General features: G+C 44.8%; 1 protein-coding gene and 1 long non-coding RNA gene across 3 annotated transcripts in view; both read left to right on the top strand.

Moving 5' to 3' along the window:
* Positions 1 to 1,445: 1,445 nt before the first annotated feature.
* Positions 1,446 to 3,963, top strand: ADM (adrenomedullin). Its single transcript, XM_055282448.2, has 4 exons — positions 1,446 to 1,803; positions 2,250 to 2,368; positions 2,516 to 2,665; positions 2,895 to 3,963. Exons 2-4 carry the CDS (start codon positions 2,271 to 2,273, stop codon positions 3,202 to 3,204), a joined length of 558 nt encoding a protein of 185 aa, XP_055138423.1. The 5' UTR covers positions 1,446 to 1,803; positions 2,250 to 2,270; the 3' UTR covers positions 3,205 to 3,963.
* A 626-nt stretch (positions 3,964 to 4,589) lies between these two features.
* LOC134736882 (uncharacterized) overlaps positions 4,590 to 27,265 on the top strand; it is a 145,338-nt gene continuing 122,662 nt past the window's right edge. For both annotated transcript variants that reach the window (XR_010121315.1, XR_010121317.1), the window contains exons 1-2: positions 4,590 to 5,244; positions 27,073 to 27,193. This is a non-coding gene — a long non-coding RNA (uncharacterized lncRNA). The remainder of the gene's footprint in view (positions 5,245 to 27,072; positions 27,194 to 27,265) is intronic.

Below are 27,265 nucleotides of genomic sequence, written 5' to 3'. Positions count from 1 at the left end.
GCAATGTCCACTGTTGAGTCCCGAGAGTGAAAAGGCGGCTGAGCCAGCAGTGCGCGGCCCAGACAGACCACTCTGGGCAAGGTCCGCGCGACCCACTGCCCAGCCGCCTTTGCACCGGAGCTCAGAGCCATATGGCAGAGTAGGAAGGAAGCTTAAAGGTCTGCTGGGGACCGGCTCTAAGATGGGGACTCGAGAGATGGGACCTAACTCGCCCACCTTCACACAGCGAATTGCCGGGAGGTGAGGACTAGAAGCCTGTTTGGCTAGTGGTCTCGCACCTTTGGCCTCTCCGTCGAGTCGCTGGGCTTCAGGACATTCGAGTAGAGGAGTGGTTAGTAGGACCCCAGAAACCCACAAGCAAGAAGCAGGAAGCCCCGTGGCTTAGCTTTTCCTTCCCAGTTTGGCCCCCAGGAGAGAAGAAAGAGAAGAAGCTGTGATGGAAGAGCACAAACGGGTGACAAACGTGTTTAGCGTGATTCATCATGAACAGGCACAAATTCTCTGGGCGGGGGCTAGGACTCTCCTTTCCCCCTTGAGAAGATGGTGACCCCAGCCTAGAGGAATCCACGCCGCGCCCCAGTCGGCCGTGCTAGAGTGTCGGGCCGAGTAGGGACTCTGCTCCTTCCTACCTGCAGGGTGACTTCCCCTCTCTGCAGACACCTCCCCTCTCTGAGCTTGAATTTTCTACCTGCTGAAATGGGAAAAGGAATGTTACCTTCCTTGCCTGACTCAAGGGTGGGTGTGAAGCTCAGAGTAGACTGGGATGTGGCCGTGCTTGGTAAACTGTAAAATGATTAGCATACGTGAAGCGTTAGTGTGCTCCCTGGCAGTCAGTCCTCACGTTTACGATGGATTAATGAAGGCAGCTAGGCACACTCTCAGGTTATGACCTTATAAGGCATAATAGGATTAAAAGGAGGCAAAATGAAACAGTGTATTTCCTCCTAATTTTGGTTATTCCTATGTTTCCAAATAGAAATGAAAATTCTGAAATTTCAGATAATTCCCCCCTCCAAATCTCAATTCTCAGTTTAGCTTTTCTGAGCCTTGTCCCTACTGTGAAATCTTCCTAGCCCATCCCGAAACCCCGGGGTCTCGGTCCTCTGGGGGACTAGTGAGTCCTGCTCCTCTCGGCTCTGCTCCGTCCCTGCCCCGGCCCCTCCGCGGGAGTCTGGGGTCGCGGCCCGGTCAGGCGCCAAGCCGGCAGGGGGCGCGGTCCACTTGAGGCCACAGCTCCCCAGGTCCGGGGCTCCGGCCATCTGCGCTGTCCCTCCCGCGGGCTCTTGCTGTTCTTTGCCAGGAGGCTTTGCACTCCGGGCCGCATAGGTCCTGGATAAGGACCTCAAGAGGTTGTAGTGGCGCCCCTTCGCTCCGGCGTACTGTCTGAACCCTGTGCCCAAAGAGTTAGGGCTGTGGCAGTTCTTGCACCAACCGCCTGGAGCCCATACCTAAGCCCTCTGGGCACGAGGGACCTCCTCTCCCCCCTCCCCCCATCCCAACTCTGGCCCCAAAGGAAGCAATGCGCGCGTCCGAGAGCAGGAGCGCGCGTGGCTGAGGAAAGAAAGGGAAGGCAACCGGGCAGCCCAGGCCCCGCCCCGCCATTCCCCCACCCGTGCGCTTATAAAGCACAGGAACTAGAGCTGGCCACTCAGTGGTTTCTTGGTGACACTAGATAGAACAGCTCGAGCCTTGCCACTTCGGGCTTCTCACTGCAGCTGGGCTTGGACTTAGGGGTTTTGCCATTGCCAGTGGGACATCTGAGACTTTCTCCTTCAAGTACTTGGCAGATCACTCTCTTAGCAGGTAGGTGCCGCAGACCCTGCGGGTTAAGAGATGGAGTGGGGGCAGTGCTTGCCAAGGCCCTAAACTGGGAGCGCTTGGTGAGGGGAACAACCCACTTTGGGGGGTTCTCTGAAGGATACACCCCATATCCTGGGCCCAGCTCGTGCACACAGCTGGAGATCCAGAGACCCAGTCCCCTCTGCTCCGTCAGCCAAGTTCCAAGAAGTTGAGCAGAGACCTTCTGGGAGCCTGGCGGGGTGCAGCCGCCTCCCCTGCGGGGCCTGTCACCCGGCCGGCGCGTGCAAACGCCTCTGGCGCCTCTCTGCGCCGGAGGGAGATAAGCGTCTGAGCCAGGGAAAGCGCGGGCTAAACCCGCCTCGCCGGGGCCCCTGCCCGCCTTCCGTGCCCCGCCTGGGCGGTGCAGCTGGCCCGGGTGCTCACGCTCGACTCTCTTTCTTCTTTTCCAGGGTCTGCGCTTCGCAGCCGGGATGAAGCTGATTTCCGTCGCCCTGATGTACTTGGGTTCGCTCGCCTTCCTAGGCGCTGACACCGCTCGGCTGGATGTCGCGTCGGAGTTTCGAAAGAAGTGAGTCGGGGCAGCGTCTTCCTGGCTGGTACCTGGCAGGCAAGGGGAACTGACCGTTGGTCCCGAAGGTCTAGAAGTGAATGGGAGCAGGGACGGGCCTGGGCGTCACCTGAACGCACGCGAATCAGATCTCCTTGTGTTTTCCAGGTGGAATAAGTGGGCTCTGAGTCGTGGGAAGAGGGAACTGCGGATGTCCAGCAGCTACCCCACCGGGCTCGCTGACGTGAAGGCCGGGCCTGCCCAGACTCTTATTCGGCCCCAGGACATGAAGGGTTCTTCTCGAAGCCCCGAAGACAGGTAACTATGCCCTGTGCTGTCCAGGGACGGGAGGGAAGGAAGGTGTGCGGGAGGAGCTCTCTTTCTGCACTCCCCGGGCCCGGGGGATCGTCGGGGCTGGACCGCAGCTCAGATGGCGCGAGCAGTTTCCAGCTCCCTCTGGCTCTAGAATCGCTCCCATTCCCGATGTTGGGGCCAAAGCTCTGCTTGATGGGGTCTCAAGTTGCCTTTCTTCCCCCCCGCCCCGCAGCAGTCCGGATGCCGCCCGCATCCGAGTCAAGCGCTACCGCCAGAGCATGAACAACTTCCAGGGCCTCCGGAGCTTTGGCTGCCGCTTCGGGACGTGCACGGTGCAGAAGCTGGCACACCAGATCTACCAGTTCACAGACAAGGACAAGGACAACGTCGCCCCCAGGAGCAAGATCAGCCCCCAGGGCTACGGCCGCCGGCGCCGGCGCTCCCTACCCGAGGCCGGACCGGGTCGGACTTTGATGTCTTCCAAGCCACAAGCACACCGGGCTCCAGCCCCCCTGAGTGGAAGTGCTCCCCACTTTCTTTAGGATTTAGGCGCCCATGGCACAACGAATAGTCGCGCAAGCATCCCGCTGGTGCCTCCCGGGACGAAGGACTTCCCGAGCGGTGTGGGGACCGGGCTCTGACAGCCCTGCAGAGACCCCGAGTCGGGGAGGCAACGTCCGGCAGCGAGCTCTGGCTTTGCAAGGGCCCCTCCTTCTGGGGGCTTCGCTTCCTTAGCCTTGCTCAGGTGCAGGTGCCCCGGGGGTCGGGGTGCAGAAGAATCCGAGTGTTTGCCAGGCTTAAGGAGAGGAGAAACTGAGAAATGAATGCTGAGACCCCCGGGGCAGGGGTCTGAGCCACAGCCGTGCTCGCCCACAAACTGATTTCTCACGGCGTGTCACCCCACCAGGGCGCAAGCCTCACTATTACTTGAACTTTCCAAAACCTAGAGAGGAAAAGTGCAATGCGTGTTGTATATACAGAGGTAACTATCAATATTTAAGTTTGTTGCTGTCAAGATTTTTTTGTAACTTCAAATATAGAGATATTTTTGTACGTTATATATTGTATTAAGGGCATTTTAAAAGCAATTATATTGTCCTCCTCCCCCTGTTTTAAGACGTGAATGTCTCAGCGAGGTGTAAAGTTGTTCGCCGCGTGGAATGTGATTGTGTTTGTGTGCATGAAAGAGAAAGACTGATTACCTCCTGTGTGGAAGAAGGAAACACCAAGTCTCTGTGTAATCTATTTACATAAAATGGGTGATATGCGAACAGCAAACCAATAAACTGTCTCAATGCTGATTCATTCTCTCGGCTCGGCTCTCGCGTCTAGGGAGGGAGGGTGCCCTGGTCCCGGTCCGCCCAGGAGCCTTGGGGTCCCGCCGCCGGGCTTGGGAAGGTGGGACAGCGGCGCGTGCAGGTGCTGGCCCTACTCTGAGCGGGCTGAGCTGTCGCGAGCTCTGTTCTCTGTGTGGGGCGCGCAGAACACGTGTCCTGGGTGCGATCAGGGCTTCGCGGAGACGCCCGAGGTCACCGCCTGGCGTGGCGGCCAGGCGGGGCGGGGGTAGGGGGAGCCCTAGTGGGTTGGCGAGCCTGGACTCTCGGGTTGCGCAACGGAGTCCTAGATTTATAGAGTTGCTCACAGAACCCTGCGCGAAAGAGCGCTTCGAAGAGTTGGGGTGGTCTCTGAGGCCTTCTAAGAGAGGCGTTCCCCCTGCCTGCCGCGGTTGTTAAAGTTCCAAGCCGCCCCAGCAATGCGTTGGGACACCTCCGGAAAACCCAGTAACCCCCAGTAACCCCGGGTCTGCCCGGGCCTGAGCGCCCGCGGGCCGCTGGCTCATGGGCGAGGCTGTAGCGCCCCCTGCAGGCAGCTGAGACAGGCCCAGCGCCGCCAAGCAGTACGTGCGGTTTAATAAGTTCTCCTACGTGGGAGTCAGCACACAGCCTTAATGAAAGAGGAAAGAAAGAAAAAAAAAAAGAAAGAAAGAAACAGTTTGCAGATGCCAACCAGGGCCGTCCCCCTACACCCCCGAGACCTGCACCGCGGCTCCCTGTTCTGGGACAGTGACTCAGCGCCCACACGCTGCGCTGAGTGCAGCTGCCGGCTGGAGGCGGGCAGGACGGACGTGCAGCCGGAACCGTGAGCCTCTGACGGCCTGAGACCTTCATTGTTCCGCCTCCCCTAGCCGCTCACCTCTTCCTTCCTCCTTCCCAAGCCTTTTTTCATTTTTTTCTTCATTTCTCTCCAGCCTTCCTCTCTCTCTCTCCTTCCTTCCTTCCTCCTTGCTTTCTTTATATGCCTTATTTTCTGAGAAGGTTGACCCCAGTTCCGGCGATAGACGGACACTAAGCCCCCCTTGAGTGACTAGAAAGGCAGGGGACATAGGAACAGTTAGGACATAAGGGGAGAGTAAAGTGAGGGACCTCTGATTTTGATTTCAGGGTGCCCCGTTTGTCTCATCCAATATCCTGAAGACCCAAGATGGAGACCAGCTACTTGTCCCTTCCAAAAAAGCTTCCCTGGCCTCAATGTCAGTGCTTGTAGGTGATCTCAGACACCTCCCTGGCGAAGAAAACCTGAAGGTGAGTTTGGAGAATGGAAATGTTTCCAGGGTAGCCTACGGCCTTCTGGGGCTTTTGCACATTACAGGGTCCCCTCCGAGGGGCTAGGATGTTTAGTTTCTTGCAGAAGAGGACTGCATACCCACTGAGAGAGAGGGGCCCTACTCTGGGGTCCAGAGATACCTCATCCCAAAGCAGTTTCAATTTAGAAGAAAGTAAACTCGAGTACATAAAATTTCCTTAAGACCATACAAAGCCTCAGTTTGGGCACCTGGCTGTTGACAGTGCCAATCTCATACAGTTTATTGTCCTGTTTGATCTTAATAGTTTTATGAGGTGTGCTAGAATTGAGGGGGTTAGAAATGCAGCTACAGACCATTCTTGTCCTCAAGGGCCTTTCAGGAAAAGATTCACTTTGTGGGAACTCTGTGCCAGGCACTGAGAAGGTACCAGGCATGTATGAATGAAAGAGTGACTCAAGATTCCTGTCATGGAATTTCTGTGCCAGTGAGTGGGTTCTGGGTGGTCTGAAGGGGCTACAGAAACTGCAGAGAGCAGCAAACACTTTAGCCTTGCAGACAGTGGCGCAAGATTAGACACTCACTCCTTTCCTTGAGCCAAGGTTGTCCTGTAGCCACAAAGCACTCCAGCCAAACCTCACCCTGGCACAGCGTCAGCCAGCAAACAAAGCTGCCGAAGGCAGGTTGGGCACAAGCTTAGGGCGGTTGTGAGCAGGGAATAGGCGTCTAGCCTTGTGCTGAGGAAGTCTTATGACTTGAGGGAATCCAAGGCAAGTGAAGGAGATGGTTCAGCTCTAAGACAAAAGACGCAGCTGCTCAGCTGGAGTCCTTCCCGCTGAGAATCCTGTGACTGGAGACATGTGTGAGGAGACAGAGACCCTCCTAAAACCAGTTTGGTATGAGTTCAGGATTAACCGAAGGTCACCATCAAACCCCAGGCCCTTCTCTTTGAGGTGCTGAAGCTTATCAGGATAGGGACTCTTGATGCCAAGAACACATTGTTTATCAACAGTGATGAGTCATTTGTGAGCTGATTCGACCTGTCCACAGCTGAGGAGTAGTCACAGCTTTTATCTTTAGCTACTGTTGCTTGCTGTGGGAATGATACCATACATCTGTAATCAAACACAGGGTATCAGGCAATTTCTTGAAAAGCCAGCACCTTGGCTGAACAGCTAAGGGTGAAGGGGAGTGATGGGGAGGAATGGAAACAGATTCCTTTTTTAGCACTTGCTTGGTGTCAGATATTCTCTTTGCCACTTTATACACCTTATCTCATTTAATTCTTACAACAGCCTTGTGAAGTAGGTGTTATCTGTTTATAGATAAGGAAACAACCTCAGAGACATAAAGTAACTCAGCCAAGGTTACACAGTGAGTAATAAGCGATGGAGCCTGGATTTGCACCCAAATGCTACAGGCTATTTTGATCCTCTAAAGACATACGGAGTAAAGTGGGATAATTTTAACATTTAGATTCTCCAGCCAAATGTCCCCAAATGTCCTCTAAAACAGGGAGAGCTTGTATAGGTGATTTACACCTGTGGTTCTGAAAGATTTACATGAGGGCTGGTAGAAGAGGGAAGGAGAGCTGCTTCAGCAGTAAGCTCAATGAGTGAAAAATAAATAAATGAACTGAGTTTTAAATTCTTGGTCTTGGTTTGAAGAAGGGATTATAAGTCAACCTTTTTCCTCTCCTGAGCTAAGCCACTGACCTCTTTGGTTTGAATTGCCAAATATAGTTAAAATATACACTGAAGCTTCAAGAACTGGTTTCGGAGGGGAAGGCCTTCTGAGCTATTCCTGGCCAAATACAGTCCCACACTGTAGGTCTTAAGTCGCCTGGAAGAACACCTGTGTCTACAAAACTGCAAATAGAGTTTCCACCCTTGAGGTGGGATCTTTTGTCTTGGCAACTGCTGCTCAAGGCAGCTTTTCAGAGGATGTTCTGAGCTGACTCTGAGAGAGAGAGAGAGAGAGAGAGAGAGAGCGCTATGACATAAGGCCCCTCCTTTCCCCAGCTGAGAAGGAGAAGGCCTTGTTATCCTGAGTCTCACTGAGGTTTCTGCCAAAGCCAGGCTGGAGGCTTGGTCTTCATATGCATGGGAAGAAGGGTGAGGCTAGATAGCTATCTGGTGGTCCCACTGGTCTTGTTCCAGAGCTGTTTTGGAACATTCTGGAAAAACAATAAAATGACTGTGGCCACACAGGCAGCTGAATTTAGTAGGTTTTTGTACATTTATCCAACATTAGGAAAGTAGTTTTGAGTATTAAGATACAATTTTAAAGCATAAAAAACGCATTTTACTTATTTACAATATTTATTCAGTGTAGAAGAAAAAAGATTCACCTGTAATACTACTTTCAGAGATAACAACTATTAATATTTTAGACATTTTAATCTTTTATTTATTTATTTATTTATTTAGAGACAGGGCTTTGCTCGGTTGCCTAGGCTGGTGTGCAGTGGTTTGATCAAGCTCACTGCCTCAGACTCCCAGGCCCAAGCAATCCTCCTGCCTCAGCCTCCTGAGTAGGGGTGACTATAGGCATGATGCCTGGCTAACTTCCTTTTAGACATTTTTATATATTATACATATACACACTTTAAAAAATTGAATTCAGTGGAGAGAGCTGAATTAAACCTACTCAGTTTAAGGCAAATTGTCACTACCAATCTGCGCAAGGCTTCTCTCTTTCAATAATTATTTTATTTTTTCTTCTTTAATTTCCGTATCCCTTCACATCTCCTTTATAGGAACCCTCTTTAATGTGTTTGATATCTGTGCTTATTATAGTATGCAATCTTGTAAAATCTGCTGTGTTATTTCACAACTACATGTTTTTAACCTGCAAACACATTGTGTTAAAATATTTATTGTTTCCTAATCTAACTCAACACTTTTAAAAAATTATCCAGGTAGATTTGTTTCCTCTTACTGCTGAATATTACTTATTTTATGGATCTGCCACATTTTACTTTTCTTGTCTTTTAATGAGGGACACTTGGGTTGCCCCCAGTACCCCTCTGCCACAAACAATATGTAAATTAACCTTCCATTTCATGTCCTCTTATGGGTCTAAATGGAAATTTCTTCGAGATATATACCCAGAAATGGCATCATTTAGTTAAAAGGCTTCTACATACAGATTATGCTAAATTGTATGATTGCTTTCCAAAATGCCTGTACCAGTATGCATTTCCACCAGCAGTGCCTGAGAGTTCTCACCTCCCCATGTCATTGCAATATTTGTATGTATGATGGTTAATTTCATGTGTCAACTTGACTGGGCTAAGGGATGCCCAGAGAGCTGGTAAAAAATTTCTGGGTATGTCTGTGAGTATGTCTCCAGAGGAGATTAGCATTGGAACCAGTAGATTGAGTAAAGAAGCTCTCTCACCAATGTGGACAGGCATTATCTAATCTTTTGAGACCTGGAATAGGACAAAAAAGGCAGAGGAAGGGCAAATTCTCCCTCTGTTTTCTTGTGCTAGGACATCCATCTTCTCCTGCCCTTGGACATCAGACCTCTTTGTTCTTGAGGTTTCCAACTTACACCAGTGATCTCACTCCATACTGAGACTGGGAGTTATACCATCAGTTCCCCCGGTTTTCAGTCCTTTGAACTTGAACTGAATTACACCCCCAGTTTTCCTGGTTCTCCAGTTTGCAGACAGCATGTCTTGAGACTTACCAGCATCCATAATTGCATGAGCCAGTTCCCATAATAAACAAACCAACAAATCTATACATATCCTACTGATTGTGTTTCTCTAGAAAACCCTGAGAAATATAGCATAGATCCTCTTCTGATGTTTGCCATGCTGATGGGTATAAAAGTAATATTGTTTTACTTTCCATTACTGGTTGCTGGTGAATTTTGGCATATCTTCATTTATTGGTCATTTGAACTTTTCCTAGTGGGCTACACAATTAAAAAGAAGTGAGATCATATTTGTCCATGATCTGCTGATCTGCTTTTTTTTTACTTCTCAGTATATTTGGGCATCTTTTGATGCCAATAAATATATCTATGCAACATCATTTTAATTTCCTGCACAGTATTTCATTTTATTAAAATGAAATGAAACAAATTATGAAACAAATCATAATTTGTTTAACCATTCTTTGCTGTCGGATGTTAAGGTTATTTTGGTTTTGGGGTGTGTGTGTGTGTGTGTGTGTGTGTGTTTCTCACTCTGTCCCAGGCTGGAGTGCAGTGGCACAATCAGAGCTTACTGTAACCTAAATACCTGGGACCGACCAATCCTTCTGACTCAGCCTCTTGAGTAGCTGGGACTACAGGTGTGCACCACCATGCCCAGCTAATTTTAAAAATATTTTGTAGACTGGGGGTCTCACTATGTTGCCCAGGCTGGTCTTGAACTCCTGGCCTCAAGTGATCCTCCTGTCTTGGCCTCCCAAAGTGTTGGGATTACAGGCATGAGCCACTGCACCTGGCTAAATGCTAAGGTTTTCCCTCTGTGTTTTTACCATTAAAAATGCCCCCAAGATAGCTGGGTACTGTGGCTTGCACCTATAATCTCAGCTACAAGGAGGCCGAGGTGGGAGGATCACTTGAAGCCAGGAGTTCGAGACCAGCTTGGGCAACATAGGGGGATCCTATCACTAAACAATTTTTTAAAGCCCTCAATGAACATTTTTATGTCCATTCAACTCATCTTTGAGTAATTTTATGACTACTTTTTAGGATAAATTATTACAAATAAAATTATTGGGTCATTGGGTCTGTCCTCTTTTTTGTTAAAGCATTTGAGCCAGCTTGCCTGCTGGAAGGATCAATTTTTACTTCTACTAACAGTATAAAAAAGTCAATTTCTGGCCAGGTGTGGTGGCTAATGCCTGTAATCTCAGCACTTTGGAAGGCCAAGATGGGTGGATCACCTGAGGTCAGGAGTTTGAGACCAGCCTGACCAACATGGTGAAACCCCGTCTCTACTAAAAATACAAAAAATTAGCCGAGCGTGGTGGTGGGTGCCTGTAATCTCAACTACTCAGAAGGCTGGGGCAGGAGAATCGCTTGAACCTGGGAGGCAGAGGTTGCAGTGAGCCAAGATTGTGCCATTGCACTCCAGCCTGAGTGACAAGAGTGAAACTCTGTCTCAAAAAAAAAAAAAGTCAATTTCCAATTTCCTTTGAAACACTGAACATTATTCTTCTTTCCAATTAATAATATTGTGTCATGTAATAGGTAAACATGCTGTTTCCTATTGCTCTTTAAAAAGTTTTATTCTTTTCTCATGTTTTTGAGACTGTATTTTATATCCTTAATAATTTAAAACATTTATAGTTTTGTTCTAATAACTCTGTTATCTTTATCAGCTGACTCTTGTTCATTGTGATGTATTTCCTTCTATTTCCCGTAATTTGGGGTTCCGAGCTCATCTTATTAAAGCTTAGTTGATGGTAATTCTGTGTGGACTGGGTTGAGTCTCTTCAGAGAGATTTATGTTTGCTTCTGCCAATTGTCCCAAGGTTATTACCCATCTGAGACCATTCTTTAATTTCTTAATTTTATGTTTATGAACCACGCAAAAGTGCATCTGTGCTGGCGATGTGGGGTGTAGCATTTTGATAGTCCTTGGATTTACTTGAGTATCTCAGTTCCTTTTCTTCTGTCCCTAAACAAATCTCTGTTACCAAAGGGAGGAAACCCCTTCCCCAAAGCCCAGGCAACTGCTTTTCAGCTCAAGTTTTCTACTCTGGTTTTTAGTTACCTTGGTTTAGTTTTCTGTGGCTTTTCTGTATTTTCATGGGGTTCAGCTATGCATTTAAAAGGATATTAAGTGTATTTTACTTAGCATTTCTAAATGTTTTATAGTAGCAGGATTTTCAACTTAGTCTGCTATATCACCAGGAAGAGGAATCAGCATTGTTTAAAAAACAAAACTTTAGACAAATTAAATTTAACGTAGTTTAACTGAGTAACGAAGGATTCACGAATCAGGCAGCCCCCGAGAGCCAGAGTAAGTTCAGAGCATCTTTGGTGCTGCCACGTGGTTGGAGAGGATTTATGGACAGAAAAACAAAAGTGACATTGAGAAAGTGGAAGTGAGGGACAGAAACAGCCAGACTGGTTACAGCTCTGTGTCTGCCTTTTTAAAACAAGGTTTAAACACTTAGCAACCTGTGAGTAGTTGAAGTGTGGCTTCTGTGATTGGCTGAGACTTGGCTGCTTGTTATAAGAGTAGGTTACAGTGTGTTTTCACATCATTAGGTTACCGTTCACTATGTATGCAAAAAGCTTTTGGCCAAACTTAAAATATGTAAGGAAGCAGATTTAGGCTAAATTTAATTTAACATCATCAACTCTTCTCACTACTTTAACTTATTTCCTTGATTATTAGTGTAGCTTGAGTATTTTTCTTGTCTTCATGATCATTTATATTTCCCCTTACATATATTGTTATTGTTTATTTATTTACTTATTTATTTTATTTATTATTAATAGACAGGGTCTTGCTTTGTCACCCAGGCTGGAGTGCAATGGCATGATCATAGCTCATTGCAGCCTCCAGCTTCTAGGTTCAAGTGACCTGCCTGCCTCGGCCTCCTGAATAGCTAAGACTACAGGTGTGCACCACCCTGGTTAATGTTTAAATGTTTTGTAGAGAGGAGGTCTCACTGTGTTGCCCAGGCTGGTCTTGAACTCCTGGGCTCGAGTGGTTCTCCTGCCTCAACCTTCCAAAGTGCTGGAATTATAGGATTGTAATTATAGGATTATAAATGAGCTACTATACCCTGACATTTTTTTTTTTTTGAGTTCTTGATTCATTCATTCTGTCGGAATATTTGTTTTTTTCCTGTTGACCTGAAATACTTTAATATTCTTATTGATTAAGAATACTAAAGTTTTGTCACACAGAGACACACCTTTTTTCTTTTTGTAGGGTGTGGCTTATTTTTTGCCATATAAAACTTATAAATATTTATATAATCAAAGATAACAATCTTTTCCTTTATAATTACTGTCTTTACTGGCTTGCTTACAAAGTCTTTCTCTGCCTCAATATTTTAGAATAGCCATCTCTTTTTTTCTAATATTTTTATGATTTTGTTTTGTACTTTAAACATTTTATTTTATTTATCTTTTTGAGACAAGGTCTCGCTCTGTTGCCCAGGCTGGAGTGCAGTGGCGTGATCATGGCTCACTGTAGCCTCGACCTCCTGGGCTCAGGTGATCCTCTCACCTCAGCCTCCCTGGTAGCTGGGACTACAGGTGCACACCACCATGCCTGGCTAATTTTTAAATTTTTTGTAGAGGTGGGGTTTCACCATATTGCCCAGGCTAAACATTTTAAAGCTAATGGAATTTATTTTGGCATCTGATGAGGTAGGGATTTAACTTTTATTTTCCCCTAAATTGTTAGCCAATTGTCCAGTATTTATAATGAGTAATGCATATTTTCCGTAGGACCTGAGGGTCTTCCTTCGTCATATGCACCAGAGGTTTTTAAACTGTGTTCCACAGAGACACAGAGTTTTCCTGAGTTACTTCTGAAGTTTCCTGGGGAGCAAAGGGGGAAGAAAAAAAATGCTAGTCTCTTTCTCCAGCTTCTAGTGGAACATCTCTATTCCTTTTTTGTTTTATTCCTTTCTGTTGGAGCTCCTCATCAGATTTTACTTGAAGATTTTATTTGAAGAAATAATTCATCTTCCTGCAAATCAGTAATATAATAATTCTTAAATAGTAAATATTTAAATTTGCTTCTGGCCCTTTTAATCTCTCCCATTGCTCAGTCTGTCTTTTTCTGCACCAGTTTTACAACTTAAAAAATTATGAAAGCTTTCAAACACACGAAAACAGAGAAATAATAATATAATGAACCCCCATATGCTCATCATTAAAATTCAATAATTATCATGATATTGCCACATTTGATTCATCTATACTTTTTTCTTTTTTGTTTTTAAAAAATTTTTTTTGCCAAAGTATGTTTTTTTCTTTTCTTTCCTGCCTATCCTTCTCTTTTCTCTTCTTCCTCTTTCTTTTCTTAATAACTTTTTTCTTTTCTTCAATTTTCTTTTGTCCAGTCATCCTGTCATATCACCCACACATACTTCAGTATGCATCTGTTTTAAAAAAAGGAAAATAATGTTTTCTTACATAGCCAAAATGCTATTGTCACACTTAACATTAAAAATAATTCTGCGGTATCATCTCATAGCCAGGCCATAATCAACTATGCCCAATTCCCTCAAAAAATGTCTTTTGACAATAGTTTGTTCAAAATAGAATCCAGACAAAATTGTTCTATCTCTAGTGTTTCTTTATCTAGAGCAAGCTCCTCCCACCTTTTGTTTTTAGCCATTGGCTTGTTAAAGAAAACAATGATTTAATAATTGTGATTTAGAACTTTTATCATCAAGAAAAATCTTGGTTGTCCTCTTCACTCTGCCTGTGTGGACTCAGCCAGAACATCCTGGCCTGCTCACTTGTCGGGGCTTGCCTGAGGGGAGGTTTGGAGTGGCCAGTGTTGCAGTATTTCTTACATAGAGAAAGAGTATCTTGAAATGTTATTGTTCATGCTTTTCTTTGCTACACTTTTTCCACTTGACCTTTTCCCTAGTAAATCAGAGGCATTGCCTTGAGGAGAATTAGGATTGGTACAACCGGAATGCTAAGAGAAAGAAAGTCAGAATGAAACAGTAAATGTTCAGTTTTCTGACTTTAAAATAGCCTCTTGAAGCCCACATCAAAAACAATAGTTTTGAAAGCCAAAGCCTTTTGTTTGCAGAGAACCAGGTTTTGTCGAGAGAAGAAAAGGCTCTTGAGAATCAAAAGGGAAGGCCCGGAAACATCAGGGATTGGGCTTTACCCACATTGGAAAGAGACTAGAGGGAGAGCTGGACTAAGCCGCCTTCATCCCGGGCTGGGGGAGAGCAGGGACCTATGAGGTTGCAGGGAGGCCTTGGGAAAGAGCCCCACAGAGAGGAGATCAGCATGGAGAGACTGCAGATCAGTCCCAGCAAACCTGTGGAGGCCAATTAAATGCCTGGAGCTCATCCCCTGCCATCCAAGTGAGTCCCACTGTTGCCTGAGCCAAAGAGCCATGTTAACTGCTCTTTTTACTACTGCTGGAGATCTTTCATCAATAACAGCCTGCAAGTCACTCTCGGATGGCCCAGCAGACGTGATACTTGCCTAAGTCTAGAGTCATTGCTGAACCTTACCCACATTGCGCTACATGGCAGGACACTAATAAGCCACCCCCAACTTCTTAGACCAAAGGGCAGAGCAATTAGCACCAAAGGGGTGCTAGAGCTGAAGGAAGAGTCACCCACCCCTGTGTTTGGGAGGGACTGGACTCTGGGGAGGCGTACTCCACTACATTCAAGGGATCCCCCAGCCTTGTTTTGCTCCTATGTTCAGCTAGTTGGTAACCTTTTGTCTCAATTTAATAGGTTTGTTCCACCAGATAGGGCAGTGATCCTTAACCTCTTCTGCCTATTAAAGTCATGTGGGGGAAGCTTAAAAAAAAAAACTGATACCAAGCCTTATCCCTAACCAACTGAACTGGATTGTCTGTGGGTGGGGCCTAATGTCATTGTGTGACTGTGAGTAACATTTTATCTTTGTGAAGCCACTTAACTTTGTTTGGCCCACACATTGTCCCCATACAGCTATTTCAAAAATGCACCCTGGTGGTGCTAACAGACTGAGAACAAGAGCTTATTTACTTATTCGTTTGTTGTAGATTGAGGGTTGTATCCAGTCAAACAGCCAGAAATAGAAGGGTTAACTGCAGCCAGTGGGGCAGGTGTTTGGAGAGAAGACAAGCTGCAGATGATGGGAAGGAGGCCAGCCCCAGCCGAGGGCAGGGTAACAGACAACAGGTGGTTGTGCTGTAGGGTATTGGCATCAAGGAGGAACAGCAGGAAATGACAGGGCATCAGGCATGTCAGGGAGCACAGCAGCGTGCATTCTAGGAGCAAACTATAGGCAGGCCCCAGAGAGGTCCAGCCGGAGGCAGCAGACAGGACTGGAATTATTCCTTATGATGGGCCTGATTGTGTCCCCTACCCCCATACGCCAAATTCATATGCTAAACTTCTAACCCTCAGTACCTCAGAATGTGACTGTATTTGGAGATAGAGCCTTTAAAGAGGAAATCAAGGAAAAATAAGGTCATATGTGTGGTCATCAATCTAATATGACTTGTGTCTTTATAAGAAGACTATGAGAGGACACAAAGAGGAGGCAGCCACGTGCCAGCCAACTAGAGAGGTTCCCAAAGAAACCAAACCTGCTGACTCCTTGTCCCTGGATTTCCAGCTTCCAGAAGTGTGGGAAAATAAATGTCTGCTGTTTAAGCCACATAGTCTGTAGTATTTTGTTATGACGGTCCTCACAAATGAATGTACTTCTGTCAAAGGGATTGATGAGAACAGGACTGGGCGACAGGCCTAGAGACGTGGTATCGTGGCTGGATTTCAGCACCAGACACGCAACAAGAGTTAGGGAATCAGGACAGGGTAACTGAGTCAGGGCAAACAGGATTTCATTTATTAATTCAATCAATGATATTTCAGATCAACAATCTGCTCCATGCAGGGTTCTGTTCTAGACACTGGGTAGCCTGCCATTGCAGCAGTCCAGATAAAAAAATTATGTTCATTTAGATTAAGAGGATGTCAGTGGCTAGGGTGATTTGACACTCAGACAACCCAATGTGGAGATGATGTCTTTTAAGTCTTCCTGATCAGGCAAGTACCCATTTGCAGAGGGTTCCAGTAACTTCATTTTCAGAGAGGGAACTGTGGGAGCAGAGACCAGGCAGATTATTTATAACTAACCCAGGTATATGAATTTTCTCTTTGAGAGAAAGAAATTTTCAGTTTACAGTTTTCACTGGTACCTAGGTTAGCAAACTTAGATGTTTGCCCAGATGTCTTCATCTCATGCTCTTAAATTTAACACATAACATTCCAACTTTATCTTAACTTTGTTAGTTTTTCTAAAACATCAGTTTCTTTCCCAAACCATGTTTCCATGGAAAACACAAGCATTTCCAGGCAATAACCCCATCATCTGTGCCACCGTAGACAACCATCAGATAAACTTTTTTAATTCATACCACGTCTGCTCTCCCAGCCCTGTATGACCTTGAGCGCGCGCGCACACACACACACACACACGCACAAACACACACACACAGCAAACAAAACTCCAAATTATTTTTTCCCAAAATAAGCATCTGACCCAAATTGCCCTTTCAATTTTCTATTGAATGAAAGACAAATTGTCAGGACCAAATCAGCCAACTTTTATTAAAAACTGGGAAGTCTTTCAAAAGCTTTCAGGGTGAACTGTTATGTTAAACCTGACAAGTAGTTAATAGGGGAGAGTTGCATCTATATGGTCCCTGTTTATCTCTTGGCACATTCTGGTAAGTGAAGACTGCTTGGGCACAGGCATCTCTCTCCACTTTATCACTATGGAGGACTCTTTCTTCACCCCACTACCTGAAAAATTAAAGCAATGTGAGAGCCCAGGATATGCCAACTGATTTCTAGTCTGGCCTTGTTTCATTTGGCAGGCAGGATGGGGGCAGGGAAGTGGTATAGTAGAGGACATAGGCTTTGAAGTTAGACAACCTTGAGTTTACACAGACTCCCTCCTCCTAGCCCTGTAATTATGGGCACATCTCTTAACCCAAGTCTTAGTTTCATTAGCTATAAAATGGGGATAATAATATTTACCTTATATGCTTGTTGTAAGGATGAATGCTACAACATGGATGAAAGCAACAACCCCTGCCTGGCAGTATAGTATAAGCTCATTAAATGGCAACTCTATTTAAGAGTAACGACTAAGGATGCTGTGGTTTAAAAAATAAAGAAGAAAAAAGCACCTGCTCTTTCTCAATGCCAGAACACAAAGGTAAAGCAGTGAATATACCAATTCTCCTTAGATTAATCATCTCTAAAATGAGGACATGGCATCAAGGATCTCAAAGATTCCTCCTCTATGACTCTAGCCTTCTGAGGTCTTATATTCAGGGAGAAATGAACATCGAAAAGCGGGAGAAATTAAACTATCTTTCTGACTAGTTCCTTGGGAGACTCAAGCTGTGCTTCGTCAGTACTTTCAGTTCCAAAGCGTATAGGATCAAGTCAGTTCAAGAGAGCAGGGCTTGGATGAGGAGGCCTGGGTGGAGAGTACCGGTTAACTCCATGGCTGCAAAAACAATTCTTTCTTCACAGTAATACAATGAGAGCAAAGGGGACATTTGACCTTTTCAAGATTTTTTAAATGTAAAATACAAGGTATGCACATAATCTTGTTTACTGACTGATCCTTTAAAAAATCTGGCATATTAATAATTCCACTTAAAATACTGAAGATGGGAGCCAGAAGGAAACTTGTTCTTTCTGTACAATGACTGAGAAGGGAATTCAAATGAATATTTTGGCACACATATCTCATTTTCTGGCTGCTTTAGGACCCAAGAGCCAGTAGGTCATAATTAAAGCCAATAACGACAACTCCAGACAACCCAAATATTTTCCTGGTGCTGTCAATTCTCTGCATTAAATGTTTTAACATCGTTTTTTGTGGAGTGTAGAACATACACACAGAGGGGGAATTAAATGTTGATGTGAAATTTGGAACATTTGCTGCAAGTTGCCCCAAAAGATATTGTTTATTACATTCAAAGGAATTATACAATGTTTTCCTTATTAGATAATCTTAAATGACCCTTTCGGGGCTGAGAGCTGTGAAATTTGTCCTTAAGTTGTCAGAACAAAATCATATTTTCTGCAGAAAAAGAAAACAAAAAACATGTTTGGGGCTGAGGCTGCATGTCATGTAAATAAATGAACATCTTCTACCTCCACCGGATCTTTCAGGAATGTTCTCTTTGGTCACCAGGAGTTGTGTTGCTACAGAGTTAAAGCTACTCACTTTTCTGTCAACTCTACTTCCAAAAGGAAAACCCACAAATATATGTTTGCAAAATCTGTTTGGGATCCTGGAAACAAGGTCCTTAACTTTATCTTTTTCCTGAACAAGTTTTATATTAAAAAAAAATGGTAACAATTAAAATTCCTCCAGCCCTACCCCCACCTTCCTCCATCCTTCCATTTCTACTCTAAATGATAAGAAAGTTTCCTCTTGGATGGAAATTAAGCATCTCAGCCTGGGTGAGGCAGCTCAGGCCTGTAATCCCAGCATTTTGGGAGGCTGAGGCAGGAGCCTTGCTTGAGGTCAAGGGTTCAAGACCAGCCTGGGCAACATAAGGAAATCCCCCTTCTCTAATCAAAGGGGAAAAAAAAAATAAGTATCTCAGTCTAAGATGTGTCTGAGAGAGTTCTGAATCACCATTTTGGGATGGAACAAACTGACCAGTCACTTCTTTTTTTTTTTTTTTTTTTTTTTGAGATGGAATCTCACTCTGTCACCCAGGCTGGAGTGCAGTGGTGCAATCTCGGCTCACTGCAAGCTCCACCTCCCAGGTTCATGCCATTCTCCTGCCTCAGCCTCCTGAGTAGCTGGGACTACAGGCGCCTGCCACCACGTCCAGCTAATTTTTTGTATTTTTAGTAGAGACAGGGTTTCACCGTGTTAGCCAGGATGGTCTCGATCTCCTTACCTCGTGATCTGCCTGCCTTGGCCTCCCAAAGTGCTGGGATTACAGGCGTGAGCCACCGCTCCCGGCTGACCAGTCACTTCTTAAAGGCAAAACTGGATTTGCTCTGCAAAACGATTCAGCAAAAACTTGGGTTCCAAACTCTGGTGCTGCACTGTGACAATGGAAACTTTCCAGCTACAACTTGGAAGTTGGGAGCCAAGCACAATACTAAGTCAAAGAAGGTATTTGAGGCCAAAGCAGACAGTGGTCTTGGCACTGCCTGCTCCTGAGCCCAAGCTCCAGCAGCTGTGGGGTGGTGATGCAGCTTTCAGAGATCTCTAAATCTCTAAGTACACCAGAAACCAGATTTTATTAACTCCCCTTTTCTCTTCCACTTTTTTTTGCCCCCACATTTCTGACATGGATTATATCATAATGATGGTGAAAATGCTGTGAGGTGTATACTCAATTCCTAGGCATACTTCCACTTAATCATACTCAGTTTTCTTTGAGGGCCTCCACATTTTAAATGAGCAACACCTCGATATTGGGAAAATGAATATGAAACTCAGGGCCACAGCCTCTGTGATCTGGTCATTCTGGGGTAGTCACTTTCCTACGTGGCCTACAGAACCAGGCAGGTCTCTGGCCTGGGGGTGGCGGGTGATGTTGTATTCTCTTGTCAAAATGCATAGAGCCCATTCTTGGGAGGTGCTATACTCTTCACGTTACAAGATGGCAATATGCCCGTTTCTGGGCCAATTGGCTGACTCAGAGATGAGGAGATTATTCCGTGACACTTTGTTTTCATTCCAGGCGAAAGGGTAAAAAAAATGTAAACCTTTGCTGCCACCTGCTGTTTCTTCAGGAATACATTCTTGAAACAGTTCTAGGTTGATTGTATGTTAGTTTATCTTAGCCAAGTGCCTTGGTGGTGAATTTGGGGGATTTTGGAATATAAGTTTATGTAGCTGTGTACCAACTGGACTGTCATTTCCTAGGATGAACTGTTGGACCACATGGGTGGCTTCTCTCTTTCAGTCCATGGAGTCCTGCCTCCCTCATCCCTTGCTGAGACTCAAGGGCAGACTCCTTGATCCCAGACAACTTTCCAAGGGAGTTCACGCAAGGCTCTGAGCAGTGAGGCTCCAGAGCAAAGCCCAGGAGGCTTATAGGTTTAAGTGTCTTTTCCTTATGGGCCAATGATTTCTGAAAACTGTAACAGCAGGTAAATTCTCCAAGCACAGACTGTTCTCCGCTGGGTGTCAGTGGGTGGTATTGGAAGTGTCTCTCAGAAGTGCTCTTCTCAGCTTGAGGTTCATTTGTGATGAGGTTCATTTGTGGTGTCTCCAAATGTTTTATCTTTGTCTTCCTTGAGGAAACTGAAGCAGATTAAGGAAGAGGGGTGCCCAGGAAAGTAAAGGCTAGCTCCATTTGAATCACACCCGGATGAGAATACTTGAGCTCAGGTTAAGATGATGAGAGGGATGAGGAAAACAGTGGCTCCTCAGAGCCCAAATAAAGAGCACTGGAGAGTTAATATAGTCATAAGCTTAGATGGGCTCGATAAAGCCCTTAGTCATCTTATTGGAGGCATCCAGAGGACAGAGGCTGCCTTGCCTTGACTATATTAGTAGCTTGTTGCTGCTCCAAATCAGAAAGTGGGATTTTCCTTTTTGCCTTCTTTGGGAAGATCCATTTGTATGTAAATGAGTTCCTTTTGATTGCAGTCATTGTTGTAGCTGAGAATTCTTTCAACCAAGATCTTTTTCTTGGCAGAGATTACTGAGTCTATTAAGTGTGTTTTCATCTAATTCTAAGTGACTTTTTAGATGGACACAGAAAGAAGTGTTAAGGAAATGACCCTTGGTCTTTTCTCCTATCAAAGAGAAAAGGCATTTGAGTGGTACCGATAAGCATTGAAGGTAAGTGATGGCTTATCACTGTGTCTGGCATTATAGCTGGCACATTTATTGACTGAATGATCAAACTTATCACTCGTTGTTCTTCCCAGAAGGTTCATGAGACCTGTTGGGGAGGGACGGGGATAGAAAGGAACAGAAGGAAGAGTCTCAGAGTTAATCAGGTGGAAAGTCTGTAAGTGGAGTGAACCATGGGAGCTAGAATGCTATGGTAGGACCAAAATTAATACTGTATATGTCAAAATATATGTGTATTACTTATAAAGTATATACAGTTCCTAAAAATTATCAAACAAGGTTATTATATACAACATTTCTGCCTTCCGTGTCTCATTCCCTAAATATTATGATTGTTAATGTATTGCACAAGCTGGACCATGTTTATGTTTCATGTATTTTCTTGTTTATGTCCCCGTTGTTCTCCCTTAGAATTTTGTAAAGGCTTTGGAAAAGTTCCAGCCTATCTCAGCTATATGAAGAAGAGTTCAGGGAAGGAGTTTGTATAACACTAAAGAAATGTCAATATCTCCTCACAGGTAGGGGCTGACATGATGCCACAGCAATGGGAAATGAAGTGGGAAACCCGAAGCAGGAAGGAAAACTCAGGAGAACTGGGTTGGGATAGTGGTTTCAGCTTCTCCTCGACTCCTAAAGAGTCTCTTGATAGTTCTCAGGCCTTGAAAGTTCTGCCTGCCCCCAGGTTCCCCACCCCAGGAAAAGAAGCAACTTCTCAGGAGAATAATGAGGTTGGTGTTTACCTTTGTGCTTCGTTTGAGTAGCATGAGAGCACCCCATTCCTCACATCTGTTCATTCTTCTCCCCTTAGAAATCTTGTCTCAGCTCAAAGGTCAGAGCTAGAAGCCCCAAACTGCTTCTAGCTCTGACCTTCTGGCTCTGTCAGGAATCTCTGTGAATTTGTGCTGTTGATTTTCTTTGAACTAAATACAGAACTTTGTCTGCACTCTGGGGTAGAGAAGAGAGTATGGTAATTGCCAGGAGAACTGAAGATGACCTTAAGGCAGGCCAGGTGACTGGTAAACCGTACCCTTCACAAGGCTACCAGAGCTCTAGCCTGACCAATATTATTTTGCAGGGGAATACATTAGAATCCCTGGTGACTAGATGAACATGGCCATCACTATTTCTACAAACCTGTCTTCTGATGAACATATACTCCTGCTGGATGGTGTCAAGACATGCTTGTTTCTTGAGTGTTTTAGATACCAGTTATTGCCCCTCCCGTTATGCCTGGTAACTAGGATGCTGTCAAGAAAATACAGCAGGACTTCACTGAGCTTAAAAAGAGCATTTCAAAAATATTGCATTAGCCTTTTGTCCTTTCAGTCTGTTTTTCATAGAACAAATGTAATCTTAGTCGCTACAAATTCTGTTTAAAATAGCTCTTCTGGTGAGTCACCTAAAGTTAACTGCAGATATGGTATTGTTTTGGCCATGTCAAGCTTGAAATGTTATCCAAGTCCTAGTAACTACTCACTAGGGGAAGCTGATGATGTATGTGCCCTCACACGTGCTTTGAGGATGATCCTATAATGTCTGGAGAGAAAGAAATGCCTGAGATGAACTGGTCAGCATTACATATCTCAGAACAGGCTGCAAGAGTTTCAGAAGCAAAAGGAGTGTTCTCTGTAGGCTCAGATGCTCACATGACCCAAGACATGTGAAGGTTCTGCCCATCATTCACCCCTCTATCCCCACAAGTGGTCAGAAAGTTAGGAAAATCTCCAAGAGACCATGCAGAAGGGTCAAAGGATCTTGCAGATGTTCTGAGCAAAAAAATGAAAACTTTAAACAGAACATTGTGCCATGACTTGAAAGGTCATTATCTAGTTCACACTTACATCAGACTATAAATATTGTCAGAAAAATGGATATGTTTGCCAGGACCATGAACAGTAAAATCGCTCAAAATAGGCCACAGAAACCCTCAAGGCCAGCATGGCCATGGCAGGCCATGACACTCAAACCTGATGCTGCCTTATGAGAGACCTCAGCAGGAACAAAATCCAACAGCTGCTTACTGGAAAATTTATACTCAGTGGCCCTCAAAAATTGCAAAAGCCTTTCAAGTCATGTGAGTTAATTTTGTCTCCCTCTTCCACCAGGTAGAAGTGAGACAGGGAGACTCATGCTCCTTAAATGAGGTCCCTTGTCAAAGACCGGCTGTCTTATGGCCTTTGAATACTCTGCCCTTCCCCCTTCCTATGGTATAGCTTTGTGTCCAGTTAGCACTGAGCAGAAGCTGCTCTCCTGCTGTCCCCACCCACTGTTGGCTAAAGCCAGGTCACCTCCTGCCAGGCAGCGGCTGGGTGAAAGTCCAGAGCAGCTCTCCTGAATAAACAAGTCAAACAAAGGCAGTTCCCAGCAGTGGATGGGCCTGTACTCCAGAAGTCTATTTGCAAATCTGTCCTTTGGAACTCGGAAGACATTCCCCAGGAGAAGCAATGTTATGCAGTGTGGCAAGGTTCCCAGGCTAGCCCACAGCTCTGATTTAACCCAGAATGGGCTTGGAAAGCAGTACTCTAGAACTCATCATTATGGGTAATACCTTTGTAGTCTCTGCTCTTCAGTTTACAAATAGTTGCTGAGCTAGGCCTGGTCCTAGGTGATGTGAAGGTTCAAAGCTGCCTCAGCTTTGTGGAGTAGGTAGATTCAGTAGCTCCTGGGTGCACAGTGGCTGAGATTTTCCCAGTTTCATGAAATCCCTGCTTCTCTTTCCTATCTACATGTTTTAGGCTGAAAGTGAAGGGATGACCATTCCGGCTTTTCTTTGATTTGTTTCTTCAAGATATCCTGGTGTAGGGAAGGGTGAGAATCCTGGCTCTATCATTACACAGGGCAGCATCTCCAAGCTTCAGTTTCTCCTCCGAAAAATAGGATAATATGTAGCTAAGAGAGCCTTGGAGTTGCCTCCCCAGCCCTTGTTCTTCTCTTGGTAACTACCATGACTTTTGTTAGGGTATCCACATCTCCCCCAATAGACCATTCCACTCCTGAAGACTCAGGCCTAGTGCAATTCCATTTTAAGGCCACTATTATAGGACCCAGTGATGGGTGCTGGCCTAATTCAAGCCATTGAGCTTGTGTAAGTTTACTGGCTTATTTCCAGAAAAACAAATTTCCTTTTTCCTGCTAGATGAGAATGGGACACATATGTGGTCTCACTGGCAATTCAGGCCAATGAGTTTGCATAAGTTTACTGGCTTATTTCCAGAAAAACAAGCTCCCTTTCTCCTGCTAAATAAAAATGGGAGACATATGCAGTCTCAGCAGCAATAGAAAGCCACTCTGAGACTAAAACAGGGGCAAGCCCTAGATGGAAGCTCTCATTGTGATGGCAGAGTGGAGTGATGGAAAATAGAACTCCCTGATAAAGTTGTTGAACTCCTAAACGGACCCATCCTCAATCCTATTATACTTCTACTGTGTAAACCAATCATGTCCTTCACTTAGTATCCCATAGTGAGTTGAGCTTTCTGCTCCTTTTAATGGAAGCCATCTTAATTAATACATTATAGCACAGGATTTACTATGGGTATTAAATGGGATATAGCATTCACAGTATCTGTCTCATGCTGAAAAAAGAAAAAAAATTCATAGTATTTAGCACAGAATTTATATATGACCCCTGCCCTTCCAATCCAAGGGCATTAATGGAAGAGACCATCGTTTCTCAGGCCTTTGTTGGATAGGGAAGAAGAGGGCATGTGTAGACTCCAACAAGGCCTTAACCTGGTTTGAGGCTTGAATATCTTGCCTAGGCTGGAAAGGTGGCCCCTCTGGACTGGCTTTAATTTTAGGATCAGTCCCTTTAGAGGGAGTGGATCTTGTAACCTGGGGTTTCCCTTGGCAAGTATACACGTTGAAGAGGGTTGGGAGACAAAGAGGGAAGAAAGGAGAGAACCATGACTTGCTGGTGCAATAACTAAAGGTCCTACCTATCTTTGGGATCAAGATTAATCTCTCCTCTCTTTCTTCTTTTTCCTCCTTTCTTCCTTACATTTTTTCTCACTCCCAGTTCTCATTAGGGCTGAAGAAGAAAGGGAAGTCAAAGCTGGGATGGCAAAGGAGTGGAAGTGTATGCCAGAGGGAGAAAGGGGAACTTGTGTAAGCTAATTCTGATGACTTTGCATTCAAGTGTAGCACAGATCTCAGTTTTCAGACTAAATGGTAGCTTTAGACTCCTATCGGAGGTTGGCAAGGCTGGTTTCTTGGAGTTTTTGCATGAAGAATAGGAAACTAGGCAGAGCAGCCTGGTTCAAGAATAAAGGGTTATGTTGTGACTAATAGGAAGGAGGAATCATTTGGAGTACACATAGTGGCTGCAAGTCAGATTTCGGTCATTTCATTACCCCCAGATTTAGCCCAAGTCACCAGGGAGAGGAGACTGCAATAAAAGAAAAATTAACAAAAAGCTGACATGACTGAAATCTGAAGGAACTTGATTCACATGACATTACTGCTTTGCAATTGTGCTGTATTACAAGGGTAGAGCTCATTTGTCCTAGTTTAGCATACCGCACTTGAGAGTATGCTAGAATACAGGATGGAAAAAGAGTGTGAGAAAACATGACTTCACAAAAGTGGGTCAAGGGTGCCATGTTCCAACTGTGAAATGGATGCTTAGAAATGAAAATAGAACTCCAGTGTGGTCTGACCAGAACAGGATTGAGCTGCCACCCTCTTATCGGGACACTAGATTTATGGCTGTGGTCAAGAATTGCCCTAGTCTTGTTTTTATCAGTCACATTCCAATAATGCCTCATAATGAATCCATGGTCAATTAAAAGCCCAGTTGTTTTTTACATGAACTGCTGCCAAGTCAGGAATCCCTGTGAATTTATGTTGTTGATTTTCTTTGAACCAAATACAGAACTTTACAATGATTCTTCTTGAAAGTCATGCGGTCAGATTATTTTGCATCTTGCTTATTTTGTCTATTAGCTATTACTCTAAACTTTGTGCTCACCTTCTTCATCATTTAAGACATGTATAAAAATATTGACTAGGGCCAGGTGCAGTGGTTCATGCCTGTAATCCCGGCAGTTTTGAAGGCCGAGGCGGGAGGATTGCTTGAAGCCAGGAGTTTAAGACCAGCCTGGGAAACAAAGTGAGACACCCATCTCTACAAAAAATTAAAAATAAAATAAGTTGGGTCTGGTGATATGTGTTTGTAGTCCCAGCTACTTGGGAGGCTGAGGTAGGAGGATTGCTTGAGCCCAGGAGCTTGGGGCTGCAGTGAGCTGTGATCACTCCACTGCCCTTGTTCCAGCCTGGGTGACAGAGTGAGTGTGTGTATAGCTATTCAGTCAGTGGCCAAACCATCTCACAGTATATATATATATATATATATATATATTTTTTTTTTTTAGGCAGGATCTCACTCTGTCGCCTAGGTTGGAGTGCAGTGGCATGATCTCAGATTACTGTAGCCTCAACCTTCAGGGCTCAGGTGATCCTCCCACCTCAGCTTCCTAAGTAGCTAGGACTACAGGCACACTCCACCATGCCTGGATAATTTTTGTACTTTTAGTAGAGATGGGGTTTTGCCATATTGTCCAGGCTGGTCTTGAACTCCTGAGTTCAAGTGAACCACCTGCCTTGACCTACCAAAGTGCTGGGATTACAGATGTGAGCCACCATGCCTGGCCTCATGGTACTTTTATACCACTTTCCCGCTCCACTTTATCCATCACTGGGTCATGAGATGCATTGTGTATTTTCTTTATGAAATCAAGTTACACTGACTCTAGCATTTCCACCCTGGCGGCCTGGCACTGGCCCAGTATCTTGCATGTAATAGGCTCTCAATAAATGTTTGTGGAATTAAACTGAATTCTGTGAATCATCAGCATAATAAACACATATTTAAAAGAAGGAAATGAGGCATGATTCACTGATGAACCACTTGGGCTCTCAGTGCTCTTTATATTCCTTTTCGTTGTTTTAAGTGAAAATGTCACACATTACAGGAAAATAAAATGTCAACTATGATTGACAATATACATTATGCCAACTATCATCATTATCAATAACCAAAATTATATTTTTTTCTTTTACAAGAAACATAATCATGTGTAACTTCATTTTTTAATTTAATCTATTTTGCATTTTTTAATTTAATCTATTTTGGCTACCTGTCTATTATTCAGTAGAATTTCATTGCATGAACCTTAGTCTCTTCTAAGTGTTTAACACATTATCTGTTTAAATTCATTAGACTCTGACATAAAAATCATTTGTTTTCAAATTATGGAGTTAATCTATTCTTCTTTTTTTTTTTTTCTAGACAGGGTCTTGCTCTGTTGCCTGGCTGGAGTGCAGTGGTGCTAACATGGCTCACTGCAGCCTTGACCTCCTGGACTCAAGTGATCCTCCCACCTCAGCCTCCTGAGTAGCTGGGACTCCAAGTAGGTGCCACTACAGCCAGCAAATTTTTGTACTTTTTGTAGAAATAGTGTCTATGTTGCCCAGGCTGATGT

This window comes from Symphalangus syndactylus, chromosome 6 (assembly GCF_028878055.3).
Source record: "Symphalangus syndactylus isolate Jambi chromosome 6, NHGRI_mSymSyn1-v2.1_pri, whole genome shotgun sequence".
Lineage (NCBI taxonomy): Eukaryota > Metazoa > Chordata > Mammalia > Primates > Hylobatidae > Symphalangus > Symphalangus syndactylus.
The sequence above is the reverse complement of the archived record's forward strand: the minus strand, read 5'-3'. Positions and strand labels throughout refer to the sequence as shown.

Coding starts and splice junctions, on each gene's coding strand:
- ADM (XM_055282448.2), top strand. CDS start 2,271: ATGAAGCTGATTTCCGTCGCCCTGATGTACTTGGGTTCGCTCGCCTTC. Junction 2,369..2,515: donor GCGTCGGAGTTTCGAAAGAA/GTGAGTCGGGGC, acceptor TGTGTTTTCCAG/GTGGAATAAGTGGGCTCTGA. Junction 2,666..2,894: donor TCTCGAAGCCCCGAAGACAG/GTAACTATGCCC, acceptor CCCGCCCCGCAG/CAGTCCGGATGCCGCCCGCA.